Genomic DNA, 27,808 nt, shown 5'->3' on the forward strand with positions numbered 1-27,808 from the left:
TGTGCCCAGGCATTTGCTGCTGGGCTAAGAGAAGGAGAACACATTTCCTATGGCTCAGCCATCCCTAGTCTGCAACTCTTTTCCAACAAGGAATTCTGGAAAAGCTACATGCTAAGTAAGATACACTTCAGGATATTTATAGAAAATTGTGTATGTTTTCTGAGAAGTTTGTCAAGAGGAAGCCAAGCAGACATAGAACAAAGAATTACATAGTTATTATTTTTCCTAAAATTGAATGTCCTTTTCATCTCCCATGGCCAAATCTAGGACTTGCACTTTGAATTTGGCAGAGACACTGATGCTCCTCTTTAGTTCATAGGTCACTGCACTGATTTTCATAATAATTGCCTGCAAAGAAAACGCAGAGCCCTGCCTCCTGACCTTAGTGTCTCATAGCCTTTGGCACAGCACCTCCTACGTGGTGGGGTCTCATTATTGCAACACTGAAACACTTCACAGCAGAGGACATTCTTAGGAAGGAGAGTTTTCTGCTGAACAAATTACAGACCTGTGAATAACCTCTGGGCTGACCATGTGCTCAGAGAAGGAGCAAGTGTGAAGGAAGGCAGGAAAGTGAGCTGTCGGCTATGGCGTCTGTAGCCGCATTATTGGTGCGTATTCACCATGACGTGTCTGTAAACACAAATCAAGCAGCCAGTCGTAAAAAGATAATGCAAAGGGAGTAAAATCATAAAGCTGCCATATAATGAGCACTTAGTGTGTGTCATACACCATGCTGAGAATTAGCTCTGAGCTTTCCAACTACTCTGCCTGGCAGCTGCTCACATCTCTGCCTTATGGGTTAGATAAGGGAGGTAGGGCCCAGAACCACGCAGTGAATACCTGTTGGGGGAATTTAAAAGCAGGTATGCAGAACCAGTGATATGGAGGGCTGACTATAAAGTTATGCTCAAATTTTCCTCTAGTTGTGGGTCTGTGTCCCTAACCCCCAGGTTTTCAAGGGTCAACTGTACTTAATGCCACTAAACTGTACACTTTAAAAATGTTAAATTTTATATTATTTTTATTTTACCGCAATAAAATGTTATCTCACAAAAAAATTCAAAAATAAAAAGTAAAAAATAAATAAATTTAAAGAAAAATCAGGTATGCCAAGTTCAAGCTCCAAACTCAGACCGCCAAGGACACCACCTTTTCAAATATGCGTAAGCCATAGAGGTCAGGGCTGATCAAAACGAAACACTTACTGTCAGATGCAACTCAGGGGCTAAGGCACTTGATTCATAAATCATCAAAGGAGAGAGATGATCACAATTAGCAGAGCTCTTTAAAAAAAAACTCTATCAAGTAGTGGATCTGCTGCTGTGGAAGTTACTTCACAGTTTCCTTAAAACTTCAGTGAAGTTGGCCTGAAATATCATGAGTTCCCTCTTCAAAATACTGTTCTGCTTGTCTGCTTTGTCCTATCCATCTGATCTTTAAGCAAAAGTCAAAGTGAACTGAAAAAAATCACATATACATTTTTTTTCAATGTGTGAGAGACAGATTAGAGCAGTCAGTTGAAAAGAATGATGCTTGTGTCTTGTTAAAGAATCTGAGGTGTACTGATTTTGTAACTTCATTATTTCGTCTAAGTCAGGACTTTATTAAATACCTGCTATGCAGAAGGTATTGCATGTGATGAGGATGCACTGATGAACAAGAAAAGCTCAGTATCCCTGTACACGTGCGTCCTCCTCCCCCCTGCCTGGGATTCTCAGGCTTAGCTCATGTGCCCCTATGGGGCCCCATTATTCTGTGCTACTTTCCCATGCTGATTTAATAAAGTAAACTTACTGGCCTTGGAAAATGGTACAAAAGCCTTTCTTTTCCTCTCTGCTTACTTGAATGTATATTTCAAGTAATTTGTGGGGTTTTTTTTATGTATGCCCTTTGGTGATTTTGAAAAACCAAATCCTGAATTTATCATTTTGATCAAGGAATCATGTGTGTTCCCTGGCCTCTGCGGACAGGGCAGAGTCACTGACCCACTGTCAGTAAAAGATGCTTTGTGAAATGTTTTCCCAGAAACAGAGCTGCATTTGCACAAATTGCTTCTCTTTCTCACAGTATCCTTGTTAGCAGCAGCATGCATTTTGTATGAAAGCTGGCAGGGGGTAGGATGCAGCCCTGGTCATAGACCTCAGCACAGCCCACCAGCATGTACAGGGATAAAATCTGCAACTTTTGCCTCATTAGCACTATGTCCCCTATTGAGTTAACCAGCCACAGACAATCGGAGAACCTGAAGGTTAATTCTCTCTGCCCAAACGGAGAGTTACAGCTCAATGGACAAAGCCCTTAAAATGTTATCACTCCAGCCAGGACATTTTAAGTGGAAAAAATGGCTGGTAGTACAAAAAGGTTAAATGAATTAGAAAACGGGCCTAAAAGAGACTTGTAGTTTTTTCAAGAGTTGCATAAAATATTCTATGACTGTTATAGAGGTTGTGACTCGAAACATGTTTCAACCATGTGATTGTCGGGAACTATTAAAATAAATAGCACAAATAGGGCAATTAAATATAGATACTAACAGATTCCAACCACAGGAGGAAATTAAGCAGCTTTGTTTTTCTTTTAAAAACACCTAGGTGAATTTATTTGGAATTAAAGTCAAGACCTGTTTTGAAAAGCTAGTTGGATAGGAAGGCTGAGGGGGCTAAAAAAAATTGTAACTGTCTACCCCCCACCCAAAGGGGAGATCTCGTGTGTGTGAATGTGTTGGCATAAGTGCTCATGCTAAATACACACAGACCAGTCAGAAGAGAGGGGATCCGAGGACAAAAGCAAGGGACCTCCATCCATGCAGTATTAGACAAATGAAATGGCTTCACTTTATACTTTTAGGTCTTCTGTGATGACTGCTTACCCTGGTTTTCCTCTCCTGGCTCCTGTGTTTTGAAGAGACATTGAGTGTCAGAGGATAGGAAGGTCTCCCTCTTTGATAAAGATCCCTCGTATTTAAGTGAGCACTAACACAACCCATGAGGATGTGGGAAACAAAAAAATGAATGCCAAAGGGTGCCTGTCTGCATGGGAAGGGAAAACCAAAACTCGTCGTGGGTACTACTGGAATAAGATGAAGCCAGTGGGTTCCCAATAGCTGTCAGGGATGAGGGCGATGGCAAGGATTTGGAACTTTATTAGAACTATGTGACCTTGTCTGTTCCTTTCTCCGTTTTGCCTTGCTGCCAAAGGCAGGGGCTTTAAGAAGAATAATTTGAGGGAGTTCCCATCGTGGCTCAGTGGTTAACGAACCCAGCTAGTATCCATGAAGATGCAGGTTCAATCCCTGGCCTCACTCAGTGAAGTAAGGATCCAGCGTTTCCATGAGCTGTTGCCTAGTTCACAGATGCAGCTCGGATCCTATGTTGCTGTGGCTGTGGTGTAGACCCGCAGCTGTAGCTCTGATTTGACCCCTAGCCTGGGAACCTCCATATGCCGTGGGTATGGCCCTAAAAAGACAAAATACAGGGAAAAAAAAGATGAAGAATTTGAAAATAGCCAAGTATTATTAAGCACTTATTAGCCAGGTACTTGAAAATTTTCATGTCATCTTTATAATAGGTAGTTATAAACACTAAAGTGAAATAGCCAGGAAGGGCTGAGCCAGGATCCAGCCAAGGAAGGCTGTCACTCACCTCCATTCTGCCTACAGCCTGTGTCTTACTGCAATGCAGTGTAAGTAACACTTATGGCTCACAGGTACCTGGGTGACTGTAGTAAGACAACCACGGGGGCTTTCATTACAAAAGCTTACAAAGAGAGTTTCTTTATAAGGAATAATTAAACAGTGGCATGACAGAGTAGAATACACAGATAATAACGGAACAAATAATTATGAGAAAAAATAGTCTTGTACCTATTCTGATGTCTCCTGAGGTCAATATGTAAAGTTGTCTGGAAATCCCAGAATCCTGATGCTGAGAAAGAGTCCTCAGAAATCTTCTAGGAGAGTGAGTTGGTGTCATCCACCAATATTGCAAAGCGTTTGTACCCTTAGCACATAATAGTCCAAACAGATGCTGTTGACAGTATATTCTCTTGTGTAACATTAAACCTTTTATCTAATTTAATTTACAGAACTTCTTTCAAATAGTTAGCAATCTTCTAGATGAAGACAACAAAGAAAAATGGGAAGATGCACAACAGGTAAGTCTGGAGTTATTTCAGAACTTAAAATGAAGTTGGCTAAATAAGGTTTCATAATAGGTGAAAAAAGTAATGGCTCACTATTCCAAGAACATAAAGGGAGAATTTTTCAAGCCATTCTAGATTATATTATGCCGATTTTAGAGAAAACAAGTGATCTCTTTTATCATAACAATCTGTGGGGTGAATGATATTTATAAATGTGAAAAAAACGAGCAGATTTAAGTAATTTATAACTCTAAGGTATTAAAACATAATGACTGTATTCTTTACCCATGATTTTATTTCTTGTCTACAGATCATAGGGAAAACAGTAAGTCTAAAGGGACATAGTGATTACAAAGTGAACTGTAGCTAGGAAAATCGTTTGTGTTTACTACCAACGACAGGTTATCTGAATCACATATACAGATGTGCCTTTTGATTCAAAGCCAAGAGTTGTAAAAGTACGTTCTCATTAAAATAAAAGATGTATTATGGTTTTTACTCTTTCTGTTATGCACAGTATCTATAGCAAGTAGCTTTATTAGTTTAGTTATTATTTTAAAAATGCCTTGCACTGCCATTTGTGCCATACCAACATATGATTAATAATTTTTTTTGTAAATCACAGAAAAAGCATGTTAGCGGTTAAGAAAGGGAAAATAAGCATGTTTTTAAAAACCTTGTAGAAATTTAATTTATTTGAATGTTAAACTTCTTAAAGTTTTCTACTTGACCCTTGTTAAAAATTCCAAGAGAGCAACGCAATATTGAAAATAAGAATATTTACTGAGGTTCAGGTGACCCTATCTCCCCTTTTCCCTTTATAGTCGTGTTCTGGGCCTGCAGGAATAAAGCATGTCCTTTATTTCTACTGTGATAGGAGCTCTAAAAATAGTCCAGTGGGGGCCAACTCATTATCAGGTACAAAGGCTGTGCTTCTGGCCATAGCAAGAAAAAAAACTCACTCCTTAGTTTAAGACCCTGAATCTATCTTTTCCTACTAGTTTGAATTATGTATTTGTCCTTGGCTTCATTCTAGAGGAGAACTTCATTCACTCACTGTGAGAAAATGGTGTCTTTCCTTAGACTACAGCTGCAGAGGCTAAGCACATCTTTGTAGAATTCTGGAGACCATTAATTATGGATATATTTAGGACCAATGTATAATACCCCATTTAAAACAAGACTGCGGTTCATCAGAGGGAGTTATTTACTGCAGGGACCTAACTTGAACAGATAAAGAACAGTGGCAGAGTTTTTGTCAATGGAAAATCCTGAATCCATGAACTGCCTATTTACTTATGGTTTCAAGTTAGCCATGGTCTTATCTTTTAAATATATATATATTTAGTAGTGACGATCCTTAATTCTTCTTTCAAATAACTGTTTTAAATAAAACAATTCTTTTGTAGCCATGTTGTCATAAACACAGCCACATGATAAACAAGTTTCTAAGTTTGCAGCACAAAGGGTGAACTCCTTGGAAATAAAAGCTGTTTAAATTCTACCAAAGATTATCCTTTATTTTATTTATTCCTTTATTTATGGCTGCTCCCACGGCATGTGGAAGTTCCTAGGCCAGGGATCAAACCCTTGCCACAGTAATGACCTGACCCACTGCAGTGACAATGCTGGATCCTTAACCTGCTCTGTCAGAAGAAAACTCCTCCTTTTTCCATTTTAGAGGAATACCCTCAACAAAATACAATATAAAACATAGCTCTGTGTGCATTTGGAAAACTAGCTGAGCAAAATGGTCAATATTGAAGTCAGAAGGGTTTTGCCATCAGAATTTACACTTTCGGACAATAGACAATATCATTTCAGACTTTGTTCCCAGCACATCAGCCCTAGTTATGAAGGATCAAACTGTGTTAGCTAAAGCAGCTTACTAAAAACATAGTATACTCAAGTATACTAGGCAACACTCTGTTGTAACCATTATGGCAGTTAGAATGGACAACCCGTTTCAGTCATGGGCACACGGTGGCCAGAGAGCCAGGTCTGGCCTAACACCTGTTTTGTAAATAAAGTTTGAGGGCATAACCACACAGAACTATGACTGCTCTGGTACAGCAAGGACACAGCTGAGTTGTTCCAACAGAGACCTCATGACCCACAGAGCCCAAAGTATTTACTCTTTGATACTTTACAGAAAAAAAAAAAAATCCCTGCTATACAACATTTAAATGCCATTAGGAAAGTAACAACTACAAAGTCTGCTGCCACTCTAGAAAACCTCTCCACAAAGGTAGACAGGAAAAGAAGAGAGGTTTATTACTGAATAAGCATTAGGCCAGAATGTGATGTGCCTCACAAACAATCAATCCACTAAGAGATAGAAAAGACAGAGAGAACGCCCACCCTTTAATACAGCCTAGTGGGTGCAACTCCCTACATGTATGTCCTCAAGATAAAGTTACTAGTTCTTGAGCAAGAAAACTTGATAGTGCCATTTGTCACAGGTAGTTCATCCTAACTTCACCTGGTAATTGGGGTGACCATCTTGTTAGCTAGTTGACTTTATCCAAAGAAAAGTTAAACACTCGCATCTTAATGGTGGGAGGCAGTTTTGCACCTCAAGGTAGCGGAGGAAATTAGCGTCCTGCCCTCCCAGATAGAACCGTCTTCCTTAAGAATGGTTCGTCTACAGTGTTGTGCCAATTTCTCTGGTACAGCATGGTGACCTAGTCATACATATATATACATTCTTTTTCTCACGCTGTCTTCCATCACGTTCTGTCCCAAGAGATGCTGTCTTCCTTGATGGTTACCTTCACAGAGGGACATCCCTGGATCTTTAAGCTATGAAGAGGCTATTTGGCTTTTTAAAACATTTACATACATTTCAAAGAGACAGAGAAAGAATATAACAAGTACTAGTTTCCTAAAGTAAATGCTCTTAAGAAAAGGGAGGGGAAGATGGGCTAGGGAGGGAAACTCTTTCAACAGGGAGAATAAAGCTTCTTCTTTTTAATTTCTATTTACCCACATACTACACGTACTCATATACACAGACACCTACACAAAAACCGGAGAAATACAGCAGCAGCAGGGAGTTTGGAGTTGATGGAAATTTCATGCACATTTTTGGAATGGGAATGATGAACTGTCAGTATTCATGTTTAAAGATTGTAGATGTAGGTAAGCCATAACATTTCTGACCCAATCTTCCTGAAATTAAAAAAAAAAATCAAAACTACCTGTGCCATACATTTCTAACTGTAATAGCCATTGTTCATGTCTTCAAATATATGTGAATAAAATATTATGCCTTCTAGGTGTCTGAATGTAAATTAGACACACTGTGCCTGCTACCCGCCCTGCGTGACATCTTCCTGCTAATCAGTCTCTTCTCCAACTGCAAAAATCTTTGCAAATACAAAGCCACTACATCTCTAATCCACTTAAATTTTTTCATGGCTAAAAGCTGCAGTGGTGCTGAATGGCTAAAATAAATGAATCTAACTTCAAAAGACTTTCTGCTCTAATACCGTTATATAATCCAGTCTGACTTTATCAGCGTGATGGGTTACACAGGCTAAAATTCATTAGGCTTTGGAAATGGACCTTACATTCAACTTGCTGTGAGCTCATGCCAGAATCAGGTCATCTTTAAGCAAATATTCACCTGTTGGTAGTATGTGAGTTGGATGGTGTTGGGTGTGTCCTGAAATGTACATTGGAGCATCCATCCTGAGCTGTTATTATGATCCTGAAAGTATTGTCAACATTATTGTTCATATACTAGTTATTATAATCATGGGAAATAAATGTCTCTCCCCAGAGAGTTATTTTGTAGTGAATGTAAGAGTCTATAAATATTCATGATGTCAATAATAATTGTTTCTTCTAATATTTATCATACAGATGCTAAGTAAAAAGTCCCCAAATTTCAGTGTTTGTTCTATGCTATTTTTAAATGAGGAAAGGAACCCATCAAAAGTACAGATATACTACTTCTAAGGGTACAATCTGTTAGACGTTTTGAGTTTGCTTAGATTTACTAAAGATTAATTATGCTATCACATATCCTACAAAGTACTTGTTAGATGACACTTAGTGTCATTTTGAACTATTAGTTCAAAAAAATACAGCTGTTCTATGGGTGAAAAAGTGAATAAATAAAAATAGAATAAAATGATTAAAAATAACTTTAAAAAATAAAAAATACAGCTGTTGCTGAAGTGTCTTCAAATTATTTATATCTCATTATGTAGTTTTTAAATTGCATGTGTATATTCTATTATATAAGTTTTTTTTTTAATTCCATCTAACCTTTGCTTATTTTTGTAGATTTATCCAGGCTCAATAGAGTTAATGCAGGTGATTGAAGATTTTATACACATTGTTGGAATGGGGATGATGGACTTTCAGAATTCATACTTAATGACTGGAAATGTAGGTAAGAAATAGCATGTCTTCCCCAAATCTTACTGAAATTAAAAAAAAAATTCAGGTATCTGAGTCATACATTTCTAAGTGTGATACACATTATTCATATCTTTGAGTCTATATGAATAATGTATTATATAGCTACTTGGTGTCAGATTTTTTGATGGGCCCAACCACATATGCAGTACACACACACACACATACACACACACACACACACACACACACACAGACATGCATGCATTTGCATGATTTGTATACATTTATATGGGCCTACTTGTGTTTATTTGCACATGTATTATGTAAAAGAGGATATGCCAGATATTTTTTGCTATCTGATCTCATGTTGAAAATATTCAGTGTATACTATATGGTATATAAAAAAAGAACCCTTCATGGTCTTCCAAACATTGTTCAAGTCACTTCCTTGCTAGGTGTCCCACAGAAGTGCTGAATCTTAGTGGGGGTTGGGATGCTTGAGACCTTCAAGGATCATGGTCCTGATGGTGCTGCCACTGCTGCAGTATTCCTGAGACGCTCCTGGGACCCAGTGGGTCTCTCGGGTCCATATGTGGTGGATTCTGTAATGTTACTGTGAACAAAGTGAAAACATCTTTCTTCTTTGAATTGTTTTTAACTTTATCTCTTATAGGGAGGAATGACACAGAGAGGTAAAATGCACACCCTCTATGGTGACAAGTTACATGCAGCCCAGAGCAATATGTTAACTGAATGGCATATTTATCTTCTTAGTTAAAAGAAAAGAAAGAAATAGCAAGAGTGAAGAAATAGTCTTCCTGCCTAGTCTGTGCATTGAGTTGATGCAGGTTTATAGTTTTATTTTTTAAAGCTTCCTCTCATGACATTACTGTGACTCAGAAAGACTTTCTTTCTTTTGTTATGTTATAGCAGTCTTCACATAAAGACCACTAACTGTAGATAATGTGTGTGTATGTATATATATATTTCCTCACATTCCTACCCACCAGATGTTTAAGTTTTAGTTTCTAGATCAGTAAGAGAACTTGGTGGAGGGAGATTAACTAAGGGATTTTAACTGGTACAAAACATAACTTTGTTATGATTATGGCTCTTGGTGGTTCATTTTATACTTGATTTCATCTGAAGGGCTTTTCGTCCTACAGGACTCATTAGATTCTAAGATATCTTCCACCAGAGTGATCTCCACATGTAACAGGTACTAGCTAATGACCAGTAATATTCTTTCAGTTGAGGAGAGGCTATGTAATGGAGTCCTCAAAGATCTGGACAGTTCCACACCCACAAGCCGTGTTCCTACAGCCTAAAGCCTTACAAGTTAAAATTATGTCTTAATCCACTTTCCTGAGGTGGTGGAGGAGCCAACTTTTCCTCAGAATGGATGTTCAGCAGCTTGTGCTGGTCAGGAATGGACAGAGCTGTCCTTGCTCTGGAATAATAGAAGAAAAAGTGATTGAAAACAGTATTTTTGTTGAAGGAGGAATTCAGACTCCTAGTTAAATGTCCACTCCAAAACTGACTGGGCAAAGAGAGGAAAGATAATGTATGTGGGAAGAGGCATTTCATGTTGGGCTATGAGTTTGGAGGCACATGGAATGAAAAACCTAGAGAGATTTGGGGGCACTGGTCATTCAGGATGGAACTTCTCATTTGGTGAAGTAGGAACCAGAGAGCCTGCTGTACCAGATTGGATAATTTGCAAAGTAATTTACAAGAAAAGGAAAGGAGAAAAAGCAAAGAGCTATTGTTTACTTGGTTTTTGTAAATGTTAACATCTAATTCTAAAAGGCATTGCTAATTAAAAGTATCATAAGATCAAAACACGGCCTTTGTTCAGAATGTGTTGAAGAAAAAATTTTAAAAAAGCAAAGTCAATCTCAGAGTCTAGTAACTTAAATATGAAGTTAAAGTAGGCTGTCTGAATAACAACATATCAAATTCCCTCTAATACTGGTTTTATTTACAACAAAAATTGCATAAATATCTGTAAGTTTCAAATATTTATTCCTCTTTACATTTCCTCTGACATATCAAAATTGTATATTTGAAAAGAAGTGCATATTACTTTTTGTATTATATTTCACCCACTTTGTTTATCATCACTAAACTTTAAGAAGAGGTAGGCTAAGCATAGTAACTCAAAGCAATATAACACTGCACATAAAGCCATAAAGAAGGTTATTGTTAATAATATTTGAGTTTTCCGAAGTATATCCATGTATTTGTCAGATTTCTCCAGAGAAACAGAACAAACAGAGGATATATATATAGATAGATAGATAGCTAGAAATAGATTTATGTTAGGAAATTAGTTCATGCAATTCCAGAATCTGAGAAGTCCCAAGCCGGGAAAACTGATGGTGTGGTTCCATTCCACACCCAAAGGCTTGAGAACCAGGAAAGCCAATGGTAAAGTCACAGCTTATATTCAAAGACCTAAAAATCAGGAGTGGTGATGTCCAAGGGCAAAGGGAGATGGGTGTCCCAGCCTAAACAGAGAGCACATTTGCTTGGCCCTTACTCTGCATTTTTGTTCTATTCAGGCCCTTGTTGGATGGGATGATCTCCTGCATTGGTGAGGGAGAGCTTTACTCAGTCTACTCTTTAAAAAAAATGCTAGTCTCTTTAAGAAATATCCTCAGAGACATACCCAGATAAGTTGTCTAACCAGCTATCCGGGCATCTCTTAACCCAGTCAAAGTTGACACATAAAATTAAGCATCATGATCCACTCATATCAAATTGGGAAATATAAATAATAATGATGTACTACTCATAGTCTTCATATTATCCAATTCGAGACTAGTATATATAAAACACAATTATACTGTTTTGTTTGATATGTCCAATGTTTTTGGACAAGGGCACATAGAGAATAGCTTGCAGTGAGAATTTTTGAAACTTGCAAGTTGGCATTCATTTGTCTTGCATCCTAAATCCAAATATTAATTATCCAACATTGAGCTCACACACACACACACACATGCTTACACACACTGCACACTTGCAAGCTAGCAAACACATGTACACACAGCATGTTAATGATACAGACTAGGTAACTAGGAAAGTTTGCTTATTCCTTATAGCCATTTTTCCAATGTGTTGCAGTGAAACTCCTTAAAGGACTTCAAAAGATCATCATTTCTTTTAGAAATTATGAATTCCTTTTATAAAGCCTGTACATGGCCACCTTGCTTTTCTTGGCTATAGATAAGCTCCTGAAGAAAAAGAGAGTTGAACAGTCAAAAATAAATATCAGAAAGCCCATACAATTTAATGAGAGCCTCAGAATCTTGCTGATAGCCTATTCTATTTTAACTTTAAATATAGTTTCAGCATTTCTGTTTTTTGGTTCCTGGTTTATATAGAAGAGTTGGAAGCAGAGATGCTGCTGTTAGAAGCACATACATAGCAAATAGAATAGCTGGAACAATCAAGAAAAAAGAATTCTAGAAGAATCTAGCAGAGTGGAGTTAATTCTGTGGGAACAGCATTATTCACCAAGATAAAAGTTCCTATAATCTGATTAAGATGGCAGGACAATGAGTGACATGTCTTGAAAAGAGTTTCTTCCTAAATAATTCAAATGAAAAGTTTTGAAGATTCTTTTATCTGAAAAGTGTCCCTACCTGTATCAGCTTTTGATAACAGAAACACCTCTTATATGCTAAAAATCTATGAACATTTTGGTATAAATACATGCATGTTCATTGTGGAGGGAACAGGTCCATCGCTTTGATCATTTTCTCAAAAGACTTATGATCTCAAAAAGTTTATCAGCAGAAGGCTTGGAAAAAAATGTTCTGTGAACAAAGATGTTAAATAAACCAATGTATTTATAAAGTAATTGAATGTTTTTTCATATTCACATATAATGTGACATTGAAAATTGACACATAATTTACAATGAATAAAAGTTAGTGAGCACTTATGAAAACTACTAAATAGCTTATGTAATTATTAAATAAATGATTACTATGAAAAATTGATATTTTTATTTATTTTATTTATTTATTTATTTCTAAGTTTTTTGTTGTTATTTCCCCAACACATTCCACTGTACAGCATGGGAACCCAGTTACACATACATGTGTACATGCTTTTTTCTCCCATTGTCATGCTCCATTGTAAGTATCTAGACATAGTTCTCAATGCTACACAGCAAGATCTCATTTCTAATCCATTCCAAAGGCAATAGTTTGTATCTATTAACCCCAAGCTCTCAACCACCCCACTCCCTCCCCCTCCCCCTTGGCAACCACAAATCTGTTCTCCAAGTCCATGATTTTCTTTTCTGTGGAAAGGTTCATTTGTGCCCTGTATTAGATTCCAGATATAAGTGATATCATATGGTATTTGTCTTTCTCTTTCTGACTTACTTCACTCAGTATGAGAGTCTCTAGTTCCCTCCATGTTGCTGCAAATGGCATTATTTCATTCTTTTTTATGGCTGAGAAGTATTCCATTGTGTATATGTACCACATCTTCCTAATTCCAATAGTCTGTCGAAGGACATTTGAGTTGTTTCCATGTCTTGGCTATTGTGAATAGAGCTGTAGTGAACACACGGGTGCATGTGTCTTTTTTAAGGAAAGTTTTGTCCGTATATATGCCCAAGAGGGGGGTTTGCTGGATCATATGGTCATTTTATGTACAGTTTTCTAAGGTACCTCTGTACAATTCTCCATAGTGGTTGTATGAGCTTCCATTCCCACCAACAGTGTAGGAGGGTTCCCTTTTCTCCACACCCCCTCCAGCACTTGTTATTTGTGGACTTATTAATGATGGCCATTCTGACAGGTGTGAGGTGGTGTCTTATGGTAGTTTTGATTTGCATTTCTCTGATAATCAGAGATGTTGAGCATTTTTCATGTGCTTGTTGGCCATCTGTACATCTTCTTTGGAAAAATGTCTATTCAGGTCTTTTGCCCATTTTTCCATTGGGTTGTTGGGTTTTTTTGCTGTTGAGTTGTATAAGTCATTTGTGTATTTTAGAGATTAAGTCCTTGTCAGTTGCATTGTTTGAAACTGTTTTCTCCCATTCTGTAAGTTGTCTTTTTGTTTTCTTTTTGGTTTCCTTTGCTGTGCAAAAGCTTGTCAGTTTGATTCAAAATTTCAATGTACCTTAGTTTATTGTAAAATTGTATTCTAAATGTCCTAAATATACTGTATAGATGAGTGTTTTTCAGTAAAAATGTGAATTTTTCAATAGATTTAAAAAATATATCATTAGTATCAATTAGATCAGGGGGACAGTATCTTGATACTGCTTAATATGAGTTAAAGTTACTTTTCTTCAACAAAAATATTCCTAGAAGAGTGTTTAAATTGACTTTCTCCCTTTTCTGTCTAAACACTTTCTCTTCAGCTCCTTTCAGCCCAGTGTTTCTCTCATCAGTTTCCTCCCAGAAAAGATTTCTAGAACCTCCCAGTTGCCAAATTAACCCCTGCCCCAAATATTTCAACCTCATGTCCCCTGTGCCTTGCTAAACACTCTCTTGAAACTGTCCATTTTTTAGCATTTGTATATTTATGGTAGTGTAAAATAGAATTAACAAAAATTAGACTCATGATTCAGAAATATTTAGAATCTTTGGAGGCAGTAACATCAAACAAAGCAGACCAAGCACTGAAGAGGAAACAAGAACATTATTTGAGGCCCAGCTGTTTGCAGTATTGGAGACAGAACAGGATGTAAGAAATCCCATCTGATCAGAGTGACAGGCATCTGCATGGATTCTGGCTATTCTAGAGGTTGGTCTCAAGTTGCAGCAGTGTTTTATAGTTTTCTATTATGCTTTCAGTCACCTATTTTCCACAATTGCTTCAAGTAGTAGATTATGTTTGCTTTATTTATTGGTAAGAACAGCCTAGTCTTTAGGAATTAACTGTTTTAGTTTTGGACTTAAAACCTGCACTGTGTTCACTGAACTGAATTCAAGGAAAATCAGTGATGTGATGCATGTTGTAGCCCTATGACTGCGTTCAATTAAAAACAAAGAATGCATCTCTTATTATAAGCAAAGTCTTTCCTTGGTGTTTCAGGTCATTAAAATGAATGAATAATCTTCTACTCTTCAAGGATTTCATTCTAGTTGTGGACATAAAAGAATTACATAGATAAATAAATACCAAGTAGACTTTAGCATGTGTTATGAAAACTAGATGGTGCAGAGATTTTTTTCCTAGAGATATTGTTCTGTGTAAGGAACAAGAAAACTTTCTTAAGGAAGGGCTCATTTAGTGTTGACATTGAGGAATGGCTGGACTGTTAACAGTGCAACCTGAAGGAGGGCATGTAGCAGAGATGGTGACATTCCAGAATATTCATTTAGAAAAAAAAAGCAGGAGAGAGTTGTGTAAGTGGAGATTGTGTTAGGAGGCGATAGTGGCTACATATATATGGAAGTAAAGAAATGAAATAACATTGGAGAAGCATGATGGGACTTGTAGGACGGTTCTCAATTCTGGGGACAATTGGGAGCTACTGAGGCTTGACTGGATGGGTAAGAGCTGTGCCTTGGTAAGACACATCTTACAGCAGAAATAAAATTTGTTGAAATTAAGAAAAACCTTAAACATGGAGACTAGAAGGCTTTTATGATGATCTATGCAGGAGATAATCATACAACCATACTTGCTTTAATGGTAGTAAGAATAGAGACAAAAATGTGATTATCAGAGGGCAGAAATGATGAGGGCAGAAATGATGGCATTCCATACTTGAATGAGGCATCAGAGATAAGTGAGGAATTGGGGTTGTATTCATTCAACAAACATTTGAGGGCATCTTTCACATATTAATGTTTAATTGCAAGTATACCCCTCAAGTGAAAAAAGAAAATGTGGTCTTGGACTTTGGTAGAAAAGTCAATTTTATGATCTGTGCTTGGTAATCAACTACATAAAAGTGATAGCCAAAACCAAAAAAGCTGTTCAATTATCAGGACAATAATAAGAGTGGTAACATGGAAGGTGATGCCTGTATTAAAAACAAAAACATTTCTAATTATGTGTAATGGATGTTAACTACACTCATTGTGGTCATCATTTCACCATATTATAAAAGTATTGAATAATTATGTTGTACTACCTGAAACTGATGTTGTGTGTCTAGTATATCTCAATAAAAATATCTCTGTATATGACTATGGAGATCTCTAGGATCTATTATTACATGAAAAATTATAATAAATCATCTTAAGAAACACACTTTGTGTTCAAATCAAAATCTACATAGTATTTTAGAAGGAGGTCATTTAAGCAATAGAGTAGAAATCAGGGTTGAGGGGAACAAAGCAAAGAATTATGCAGGTGTCAGAATAAGAATAGTCAGAGTTATAAAGTGTTCCAGAACAGGGCAGTAGAAAATTGGTTGCCATATAATTAATGTGAGAGGGAACATTTCAGAATGAATACTGTAGGTAATATCCATTGCTAATAGAGTTCAGAGCAGCAGACTTTGCATAACATAAAAATTCTTCAGTAAAATTGCAGACACAATGAATAAGATTTAACTTCCCAAACTCTTTAGGTGGTTTCAATGGATTCACCCTTAACTTTTGGACACAGTTATCTCTAAGGATTTGCTTTGTATAGATCAATGTTGCTACAGCCCCTTACTACTATCAAACAACTGTTCTTTATTGGAACTATTCATAGTTGACCTATCAGATTAAAAAGGATTATTTTTAGTCTGGTAATATCTCAACATACAGAATGTTATAATAATTAGCTGTAATGAATTTCAGAAGTCACCCCTCTATATACCCTAAGGGATAGAATATTCTAGAAAGTATAGTTTCAGTTTTTCTCTAGTAATCAAATAAGGCCAGTGCCTTGAAAACATTAATGTTAAGACATCTTTCTTTGCCAAGCCAAATGTCACTGTATATTCTTGGTTTAAAAATATGAAATGCTGGGCTTTTCAGGATGAACGTTCACAGTTGGTATTTTCTGATATTGAATCCAAATTCAGTCTGAAGGATGGCCTAATACAATTCTGACATCTCCTTTCTCTTCAGAGTGCTGTCTCATCAACATCAAATCTATGTTATTTCTTACACTCACTGGTAAATTGAATCATTTCTTTAGTAGACTATCTTGTTCTTCAATAGAGAAACTCACCTTCAGTCTAATGATGTAACCGTAAAAATAAAGTGGCTTCTCCTTCTAAGCTTATTTCCTTTCTGTCACTACTTCATTTTGTGACTCATACATCTCCATCACTTGTTTTACTTCCTTTCTTTGAAAATAAAATACTGAAGTCAGTTGACACCAAGCCTGAAAAGTACACAATTTAACTTTTTTTGGGGGGGAGAGGTTCATTTATCTGTAGCAGCTGACATTGGTTCAGTCAGCTAGATGTAAGTCTGAAAGTGTTAGATTTTACCTCCTCTGCCTGGCTCTCTTCACTTTTTCTTGCTAGACATGTTAAACAAGCAGTGTGTTTTTCTGTAGGACAGAAAGAACAAACTAAAATACCTATTTGGGTTTTTTTAGTGGTATTAAAATACTTGTTCCCTTGAGAAAATAAATAGTTCAAACATTGTTTTAAAACTATGGCTTAGAAATGACAGACAGCACTATGAGTTTCTTGATTATTTCTCATTAAAAGGAATTATCTCATAGCACTTTCTATGGTCCACTTTTTCCAAATGTTGGCGGTGAAGCTCTCTGGAGGCTGCTGAGAAAAGCACCATAACAGACCCTTCTAGTGGCAAGAAAGATACTCCTCAGGAGATTGGTGGGCTCCCTTCCACCCAACTGAGAACATTGAAATGTTCCTTAGTGTGGGTATTATAGTTTTGTAGTGACTTATGGATTTAATTGGCTTTAAGGGGGTGCCTGGTTCTATTCTAGGTTCTGGGGTTTTCTCAGTGAACAAATTAGGTGAAGCTCTTGCTGTCTTGGAACTTATGTTTTATAGCAGGGACAGATGTCAGACAAGAATCAGCTGGTGCCCAGTGGTTCTAAGTGATATGAAGTGAAATGAGGCAGTTCATCAGGAAAGGGGACAGAGAGTAGAGAGAAGTGGATGGGTAGTTGGGAAGAAGTGCTAGTTGAATGTAGATGCAGGTGCCTTGAGAGCATGAGGCATGATGACTTGTGGGGACAGAACATTTCCAGCAGAAGGAACAAGTACAAAGGCTCTGATACATCCATGTACTTGGTATCTTAAGGGCTCTGGAGGAGGCCAGTGGTGGTGGAGTGGCTGATGGAGGGGCTGTGTGAGGATATGGAGTCAGAAGGGAAGGAGCCAGACTGTGGAAGGCCTTTGGCTATAGGTCTGAATATGATACAAAACTGGAAAATTTTTTGTATGATACAAAATATGATACAAAACTGGAATAAATTTTGTATTTATTCCAGTTGTCAATACAAAACTGAATATGATACAAAAATTTATTCCAAAATAAATTTTCTCAAGAATTTGAACAGAAAAATGACCTGCTCTGATATATGTCCTGAAAAGACCATTCTGACTATGGAGACTGATGGGGATATGAAAGGATATGGGGGAGACTGGGAGGGTCATTTTCAAGAAGCCATTGAGAGAGCTTCTGGTTTGGACCAGATGCCACTGGACATAGTGGGATGTGGTCAGATGCTGAAGGTATTTTAATGGTTGATCTGACCTAGTTTATTGATGGTTAGAAATAGAGTGTGAAGGAAAGAGATGTTTCAAGTATGTATTTCCACTACATCTCCATGAACCTGACTACAAAAATAAGCTAGGTTAACTTCCAGTCTGTGTACTATGAACAAATATCAAAAGTCTACTTTGGTAGCCATTTAAATATCTCTAAAGTTTAGGATCCAAGGCTATTTGGTTTATTTTTTTCCTTAATTTTTTTATTGAGATGTAACTGACATATAATATTGAATCAGTTTTAGGTGTAATGATTTGATACATGTATATATTGTGAAATGATTAACATTAGTTAACATTTATCACCACACATAGTTATAATTTTTTCCTTTTGATGAGAATTTTAACATCTATTCTCTTAGCAGCTTTCAAATATATAATACAGAATTGTTCCCATGCTTTTTCTTTTAAAAATGTTCTTGTTCCTGAGTCCAACAAAAATCCCCGCTTTTGCAGTTTGAGCAATTTTATCCTTTAAAACCCATCAGCATTCTGTCATCATCATACCATTTGAATCCTTGCTCAAAAGCTAGAATGAAATTGTTCATTAAAATGACTTTTTAAAGCTGTACCTCAAATTGAGCTGCCAGTTGACAACTGGAATAAATCCTACCTCTCCTCCCATTATTGTACTTTTTCTTCAATTTATTAAAGTCATGGGCCCTCAAGAATGGAAGAACACTTATGGATCAGCTAAGTCCAGCCATAAACGTGTCAACCTCATTCTACTTCAACTATTTTCTATTTTTTAAGATTTTTTAAAATAAAAAGTAAAAGTTTATTATCCATGTTGGAAAGGTCTTTGCAAATCACCTTTAACTCTCCAATTTCTTTAAGAAATGTTACTTCTGGCAGTAATATTGTCGTAGTTACAACCCTGGACCTTAACATAGAAAACACTTATCATGTTATAGTGTTTCAAATTTGCAGCAGGTCTGTGTTCTTTTAGAAGTTAACTTGGGTGAAAGTAGTTACATAATATTTCCAGGTTCATCTAATCTGTTTTATACAGCCATACTCAAGGACACAGTTACTCATGGAGTCATTATCAAATCATGCTTCATGTCCCTGAAAAAACTTGAACTAGAAAACATTGTTAATAGCTGTTCTTTCCTATTTTGAGAAAACCACATGCCCTAAAGTTTCCCTCTAGTGTCTCGGTAATCTGCCAACTCCTAGTTCTAATCCTAACCACTGTTTTACTGTGACTCACAGAGTCTCTGATTTTGAGTAATTTTTGCTTCTTTATCCTGGTTTAATTTCAAGAAAGAATGGAGTCTACATATTGCTACTTTGGCATACCTCCTTATTATGGTACCTTATGTATACATCATCTGAGTATACATTTTAAGGAAAATTCCCTAGAATCAGAGTGACTATTATTTTAGGGATTTCATTTCAGAAATTCCATTTGAGTACAATGCATAGAAAACATTTTTATTTGTTTCTACTCTTATTTCTCAGGCTTTCCAAAAGAAGCTTTGGTTAAGCAACCCTTATATTATCTAGCATTTCCCAAATTAACTCTTCCACAAATACTCCTAAAACAACCTTGTAGCCAGAGCATTAAGGGCACCCACGCAGTGTCCTCCAACCGCGCCTTCCATTCAGAGTGGATGCATTTTTATCCCTTTTCATCTTAGTAATTGAAAGTTAAAGATTTGTTTCATTATCTTGCTCAGCCAACCACACTCTAACCTACTTCTGTTACATAAAGACCTTCACTGCAGCTTTTGATTCAACTCTAGGGAAATCTTACTCATATATATAGTTTGTATTTCTTTATCTAAATAAAATGAGTCCTAACCTTTATTTTCTTTGGTAGTACATATTTCATATATACTACTTTATTAGAATATGCAAATTTGTTTATATGCCTAATCACACATTTTACAGGATGCCCAAATGATGCTTTTTCTGAATCTTCTATGGCATATCTTGGCCAGTGAAAATTTTGTGAGCTTATTTGTCATTGATTCATTCTCCATCCCTTCAGTAACCATCTAGATTAAGACCAACTTTAGTCTATGCCTATCATTTCTTTTCGATTTTATATTTACTGGGGAATGTTCATGGTCTGAAGAAACCTAATAAGGTCACGCAAAAAACTCAGTTGGAAATGTACAATATACAATATTGTAGGAAGAGGAAAAGCAGAGAAGTTGGGTTCTAGCATAGCTATGTGTGTCAATGGAAGAACAACTTAAAGTCTAAGGGATGAAATGCATATAACAGAGATGGTCTGGGGATTACAATTTGGTGTGTTGGGCAAGAATTGTGAAAGCTGTCCTGAGATAGAAAACCACAATTGAAATTCCTGGTGAGAATACAGATTGAGAATTCTTGGGTTTCACACATGTTGATACATAGACATAGCCACAAAGATTTTGGGTTTGAGCTTTCTGTAATTACTATCTATAAATAACATGAGTTTCTGCAAGGAAGTTGCTCTTGATGTCTGTGCCTTTGAGGAACTATGGAGAGGGTTTTTGCCTAAAAGGATCAGTGCTTTGCCTCAGTTGTTTTACTGGAGATCAGGAAAAGGATTCCAATCAGAGAAAGGCTTTCAGAGGTGAAGGTAAGCACAGCGCCATGTTGGAAATTGGATGGCTTCCTAGTTCCCCAGAGACATTGCCTCTAAAAGATACTGGAAGGAAAGGTCTTCCCAGTCTGACTTCATTCTTATGTTTGAATCCGATAGACTCATACTTAGAGGCTAGAAGAGAAACAAAATATAAAGCCAAGTAAAAATAAAATATGAATGCTATAAAATATTATCTGGTTTCTATTGGTTTATACAATTAGGATATGGAATCACTAAAACTGTCACATAGCATGCCTTCTTTCTGATTCCGCTGTTCAACTGAATTAGAAGGATGTTGCTGTGAGTTGTGTGAATGTGAAAAACAGCCCCATTTTAACTGTCTCTATGGCAATAATTGCTGATCTCTATGGCAATAGCCGTTTGCCTCTGCAACAATAACCAGTGAAGAGAAAAGAGGTACTGTTTCCTTTTAACAATTGTTTCATTTCTTTTTTTTTATGATTTCACCTTTTCAAATGTCTTATTTGGTTATACCAAGAATTCTGTGCTAAATTGTTCCTCTTCTTCGTTGTTTCCTTCACGAATTTTACCAAAAAAAAAAAAAAAAGTTCTCATCTAAATTTGACAGAAAACTCAGATTAAAGACTGGTGCTCTTTATTGTCAGTGGACACAGGGATTCTTTGGAGCCTGCCTGGTTGCAAAGGTGGGCTATCCCACAACTAAGTCACCTTCAGCAAGTTATTTCATCTCTAAATCCCTCAGTATTCTCCTTTCTGAAATAAAGGTAATGGTATCTTTCCAGAAGAGTTATTGTCAAGATTAAACATTAACATATAGATATATTTAGTACCTGGTGTGTAATAGCCCCTCAGTAATTGGTAGTGGACAAATATAGGGCCAGATGTGGGTCTGCTACTGTTGGGGTGTGTGAGTCCATCAGGTCTTAGCCACACTCTACCTAAATTTAAGACCCTAAGTTTTTGGTGGTTGTTGTTTTTAATCTCAAGGGTATACTTATTGTTTATTTCACAAAGCAGCCAGGGTCCCAGACTACTAGGGAGACACTATAACTAAATCTGGAAAACCATTTGTGCTCTGTCTGTTTAGAAATAAGTTTGCTACACAATCTTCTTCTGTTATAAAATGACACTAAAAGCCCACAGACATTTCAACAGCACTTGTACTTTGCTAACTTGAGAAGCTTCTCTCTCTCTCTTTTTAAAAAATGTTATTGGCATATAGTTGACTTACAATGTTGTACGAATTTCAGGTGTACAACAAGGTGATTCAGATGTACATATACATATGTCCATTCCTTTTGAGATTCTTTTCCCATGTAAGTTATTTTGCAGTATTGAGTAGATCTCCCTGTGCTATATAGTAAGTCTTTGTTACTTATCTATTTTGTGTATAATAGCATGTATATGTTAATCCCAAACTCCTAATGTATCCATCCCCACAACGTTTCCCCTTTGTGTAATCCTAAATTTGGTTTCAAAATCTTTGACTCTGTTTCTGTTTTATGAGTAAGTTATTTTGCATTATTTTTGTTAGATTCCACATGTTAATGACTTCATACAATAGCTATCTTTCTCTGACTTACTTCATTTAGTATAAAAATCTGTAGGTCCACCCATGTTGTTGCAAACAGCATTATTTCATCATTTTTATGGCTGAGTAGTATTTCACTGTGTATATATACACCACTTTTCTTTATATATTCTTTTATCAGTGAACATTTAAGTTGCTTCCATGTCTTGTCTAATGTAAACAGTGCTGCTATGAACATAGGGGTGCATGTATCTTTTTGAATTATGGTTTTCTTCAGATAAATACCCAGGAGTGGAATTGCCAGATCATATAGCAACTCCATTTTTTTTTTTTATGGCTGCATCCACAGCATATGGAAGTTCCTAGGCCAGGGATTCAGTCTGAGCCACAGCTGCAACCTATGCCACAGCTGCAGCAATGTGTGATCCATTAAAATACTGTGCTGGGCCAGGGATTGAACCTGCACCTCTGCAGTGATCTGAACTGCCACATTTGAGTCTTAAGCCACTGAACCACAGTGGGAACTCCTGGCTACTTTATTTTTAGCGTTTTCAGGAACCTCCATGCTGTTCTCCATAGTAGTTGCACCAATCTACATTCCCACCTACAGTGTAGGAAGGTTCCCTTTTCTCCACACCCTCTTCAGCATTTATTGTCTGTAGACTTTTTAATGATGGCCATTCTGACTGGTATGAGGTGATACCTCATTGTAGTTTTGATTTGCAGTTCTCTAATAATTAGTGATGTTGAACATCTTTTCATAAGCTTTTTGGTCATCTGTCTTTTTTTTTTTTTTTGGTCTTTTTGCCATTTCTTGAGCTGCTCCCATGGCACATGGAGGTTCCCTGGCTAGAGGTCGAATTGGAGCCATAACCGCTGGCCTACGCGAGTCACAGCAACGCGGGATCTGAGCAGCATCTGCAACCTACCCACAGCTCACAGCAACGCTGATCCCCAACCCACTGAGCAAGGCCAGGGATCGAACCCCCAACCTCATGGTTCCTAGTCGGATTCACCAACCACTGAGCCACAACGGGAACTTCTTTTGGAAAATGTTTATTTAGATCTTCTGACCATTTTTATTGTGTTTTTTTAATAAATCCTTATGAGATGTCTGTATATTTTCAAAATTAGTCCCTTGTCGGTCATAAGTAGCTACTCTCTTACATGTACTTATTTGTCATTAGTTAAATCCTAGCTCCCTTAAATGATTTATACAGAAGAGTCTTTTCAACTTTGCTTTTATAATTTATGTTCTTTAATATGTAATCAATCACCTGTAGTCTGCAAAATTGTATCAATCTCTATAGATCCATTAAACAATTCTGTAGTGCTACTAAATCCTCCTGAAATCATAAATGAATTCATTCTCTTTTGTCCCTAAATATTTTCTTTTGAACAGTCAAAAATATTTTTCTGTGTTTGTATATATATACATATATATATATATGGCTCATGGCTTGGTGGTTAACGAACCCGACTAGGATCCGTGAGGATGTGGGTTTGATCTCTGGCCTTGTTCAGTGGGTTAAGGATCGTGTGTTGCCCTGACCTGTGGTGTAGGTTGCAGACATGGCTTGGATCGTGCATTGCTGTGGCTGTGGCATAGGCCGGCAGCTATAGCTCCAATTCGACTCCTAGGCTGGGAACCTTCATATGCCATGAGTGTGGCCCTAAAAAGACAAAAGCCAAAAGCCAAATAAAAAAAAAAAAATGAAGAATTTTAACTTCAGAAATGTATGCAATGGCTTATATACCTAGTTTAATGTGTTTTCCTTAACTTTATCTTCTGTTTTGGTCTGTGGCATATGAATCTGGGAGAGCACAAGTGTGAATGGGTATGCTGTGTGTGTATGTTTTAAAATAGTTATCAGTGTTCATACCTGAAATGCAATTGTTTTAGGCACCATTAAAATTCACACTATGAACTTAGGGGATAATTAGTGTTTTCTCCTCTAAGTTACAGCAAAGAATGGAGATATTTTTTAATAAATGTTAAACTGAATTGGATAGCCAATAATAACAGACTTTAAAGGCCATATGACTTAGGCTGGACAACATTTTATTCAAGTTTTAGCTGATAACTACAAAATAGAATGGTATAGTTGTAGTGACTAAAGAGTTTATAAAGGAATGATTTATATTGGATAATAAGTTATATATCCAAAATTTATTCTGAAATCAAAGCTTGATACACTTGAAATTATTAAAATCCTAAAATGCAATAGGATATAGTTAGGATGAAGGGGGATATAGTTAGGATGAAGATACTGAAAGATTTTCTTTGTTACTGTAAAATGTTCTAATAATCAGTGTTAGTATCCATTTGGGCCACTTTGTTATTTTATGAAATATGAACCTTCCTCCTTTTGAAGTATCTGTCTTCGTTATTTGAGAGCACTTAGCGTCTTCTCCTTTTTTCTAGGTAGTCTCCTTTTGCTTTCCCCACACTCATTACTTCTCTTTTAGCTTTCTGTAATTTCTTCAATTTTTTCTTTACTTTCCCTAAAATGTTATAATGTTTTCACTAAGGAGGATAACCCCTATCATCTTTAAAAATTATTCTAAGAATCCATAATATTTCAAAAATATCATGGCATATTAGAAATATGCAACACATACTTCTAAAATACCAATTTCTTTACAGCAAAGTAAATACACTATTGAGTGGTACAATTTAGATGACATAGGTGAGGCAAAATTATAATGTGTTTGTATAACCTTTTGTGGGGGGGGGGGAACAACCGCAGCATGCAGAAGTTCCCAGGCCAGGGATTAAACCCTGTGCTGCAGCTGTAGCCTATGCCACAGCTGCATCAACACTGGATCCTTAACCTGCTGTGCCACAAGGGAACTTTTGGTTTCTATGCCCTTTTAACTACATATAAATTATTGTAGTGCCTTAGAGTACTCAGTTTAATCTTAGAGTGTGTGTTTTTTGTATGTTGGTGGATGGATGTGTGTGGGGAGGAGGAGTAAATTGTTGTTTGGGGGTTTGGAGGGTTTTGAGGAGTTTTTTTAAATTTTTTAAATTTCATTTTAAGGCCACACCTGCAGCATATGGAAGTTCCCTGGCCAGTTTTCACATTGGAGCTGAAGCTACAACCTATCCTGCAGCAACATCAGATCCTTTAATCCACTGTACTGGCCAGGGATCCCACCCATACCTCTGCAGTGACCAGAGATTCCGCAATCAGATTCTTAACCCACTGCACCGCATTGGAAACCCAAATTTATTTGGGTTTTATGATCTAAAGACCAAAACTGTTTTCTGAACTTGAGGGGGAAAAATTATGGTCAAAAATACAGAGCTCATGCATTAATTTTTGTTCAACAGTCATCTTTAGTTTGTTTATATTCCAACTATAAATTCATGAATTTTGGCTATAATGCCATAAAGATTAAAGATTATTTTTGCAGCATAATGACCCAAAACTAGTCTGTACAATGGGATTAATTATACTTGATTTAGAGTGTATTATGGGATCAAGTGAGGTAATGCACTAGTAAATGGTATCTTCTATTATTGCTGTATATCCCTCCTCTATCCTAAAAAAAAAAAATTGATTAGGCACTTATGTCTAATGTCAGTTCTCCCAGTTTTGAAAAAGACATAGGGCTTGTTGTTCCCTTTGGGTAAGTGGCTAAAGTTCTGCAAAGAACTTAATATCACCTCCTTGTTCTTTTACATTAGTTTAGAGTCCTATACTGAACTTTGCCCAGTTCCCTCTCCCCAGTTAAAATCACTATCCCACTCCTCATTTCATACTTCATTCATTATACTAAATCAGTATCTATTAAGTGATTGCCAAGTATCCACTATCCTCTGGAAGGAAAAGATAAGTCAAGCATGCCAAGTCTCGCCGTTAAGGGCGAGTCTCCTCCTTAAGGAGGTTGCACTCCTTGTGGGGAAGATACTCACTTTTTAAATATAAAACATGTAGATGAGTGAATGATTATAATTGTATTGTTGTTTGTCATATAAGGAAAAAGAACTGTAAAAACCAAAATACATATGGATAGATAGGTAGACACATGGATATAATTTAAATTGTGGTGGATGATGGGAAGAAGAAAGACTGACTGGCATTCCTAACTTAGAATGAGGGTAGTGGTTGCTCAGCGCTCCTTGGCATTTAAGCCAAGACCTGGTGTTTGAGTAAGAATTAGCCAAGGGAGGAGTTGGTATGAAAGAATGTAAGTGTAACTGGAGAATAGCTGTTATGAGAAAAGGACCAAGGCACAGAAACCCTGGAAAGGACTTCATATCTTCTACAAGTGTAACAAAAGTCGTTAGAAGTAACGTGATTAACGCTGCTTTAAAACTATTCCACTGCCTTGTGGAGAGTGGATAGGAAAGTCCTAAGAGCCATGAGCATAACGTGTTGTTTTAATTTAGGTGAAATTTGGTGGACTCTTGAGTCGTGGTCAAGGAGGAGATAAGGAGACAACTTTGAGTTATGTTTTGGAAGAGAAACAGCAAGCACAGTGATGAAAGAGGTTCTGGGTATATGAATATGGACATGCCAAGGATAACTTACTGTTTTCTATCTTGAGAAAAGGGTGGGTGGAGGCACCCTGTAGAGAGATGGGAAAGACTGCATAGGGGAAGAGTATTTTGATGAAGAGTGGGTGGAAGTCAAGAGTTATGCTTCAGAGATGCTATGTTGGACATGCTGGAAGACATTCCATTGTACAGTTCAAGTCAGTGTGTTTGGAGTTCAGAAGAAGAGTTCTTAGACCAATCCTGCCCCTACTGAAGATATTTGTGTGAAACATGTGTCTCACCAGATTGTAGGTTTTTTTTTTTTTTTCTGTGTAAGGATTTTTCATTTTTAACTTTGAATCTTCCACAGTATTTTACATAGGGCAGAGAATAGTTGAGGTGAAGGATAAAAGGAAACTGTCTTATATTGCGTCTTATACGGTGTGTAGGAAATGAACTAACTGTCTTTGGCTTAATCCTCATGAAAGGCTATTGATTTAAAAAAAAAAAGATTTTAAAGAGCATTTCAGTGACTTGCCAAAGATCACAAAGTAATTGGAAAACCAAGTGTTTTTGTCTTCAGGGTCCAAAGATATCCCATTAAATCCCAATGCCTGCTGGTCAAAAAAAAAAAATGTATATATATATAGTGTGCTAGGACCATAACCTACTAGTTATCCCATTAAATCCCAATGCCTGCTGGTCAAAAAAAAATGTATATATATGTATACATTTATATATATATATATGTATATATATATATATATATATATATATATATACATATATATATATATATATAGTGTGCTAGGACCATAACCTACTAGATGTTATGGTCCTAGCACACAACAGTAAATAGAGAAAATTCCTTTCCTTTCCTTGTGGAGCTTATCATCTAGTGTGGGAGGCAGATAATAAACAAGTCAACATAAACTAGATAATAGCTAATGAGGAATAGGCCATAAAGAAAATGAACAGGTGATGTAGTAGAGAGGAATGCAAGTTGAACTCCTTTAGATGGGGCAGTTAGAACAGACC

The 27,808-nt window shown here is 36.7% G+C and overlaps 1 protein-coding gene across 3 annotated transcripts in view; it reads left to right on the forward strand.

Moving 5' to 3' along the window:
• Window positions 1-27,808, forward strand: part of ADGRB3 (adhesion G protein-coupled receptor B3) — a 732,417-nt gene that overhangs the window by 374,612 nt on the left and 329,997 nt on the right. For all 3 annotated transcript variants that reach the window (XM_047760010.1, XM_047760017.1, XM_047760000.1), the window contains 2 exons: window positions 4,087-4,155; window positions 8,437-8,545. In XM_047760010.1, coding sequence (XP_047615966.1) covers window positions 4,087-4,155; window positions 8,437-8,545 — 178 coding nt within the window. The remainder of the gene's footprint in view (window positions 1-4,086; window positions 4,156-8,436; window positions 8,546-27,808) is intronic.

The sequence above is a fragment of the Phacochoerus africanus genome, chromosome 2 (assembly GCF_016906955.1).
Source record: "Phacochoerus africanus isolate WHEZ1 chromosome 2, ROS_Pafr_v1, whole genome shotgun sequence".
NCBI lineage: Eukaryota > Metazoa > Chordata > Mammalia > Artiodactyla > Suidae > Phacochoerus > Phacochoerus africanus.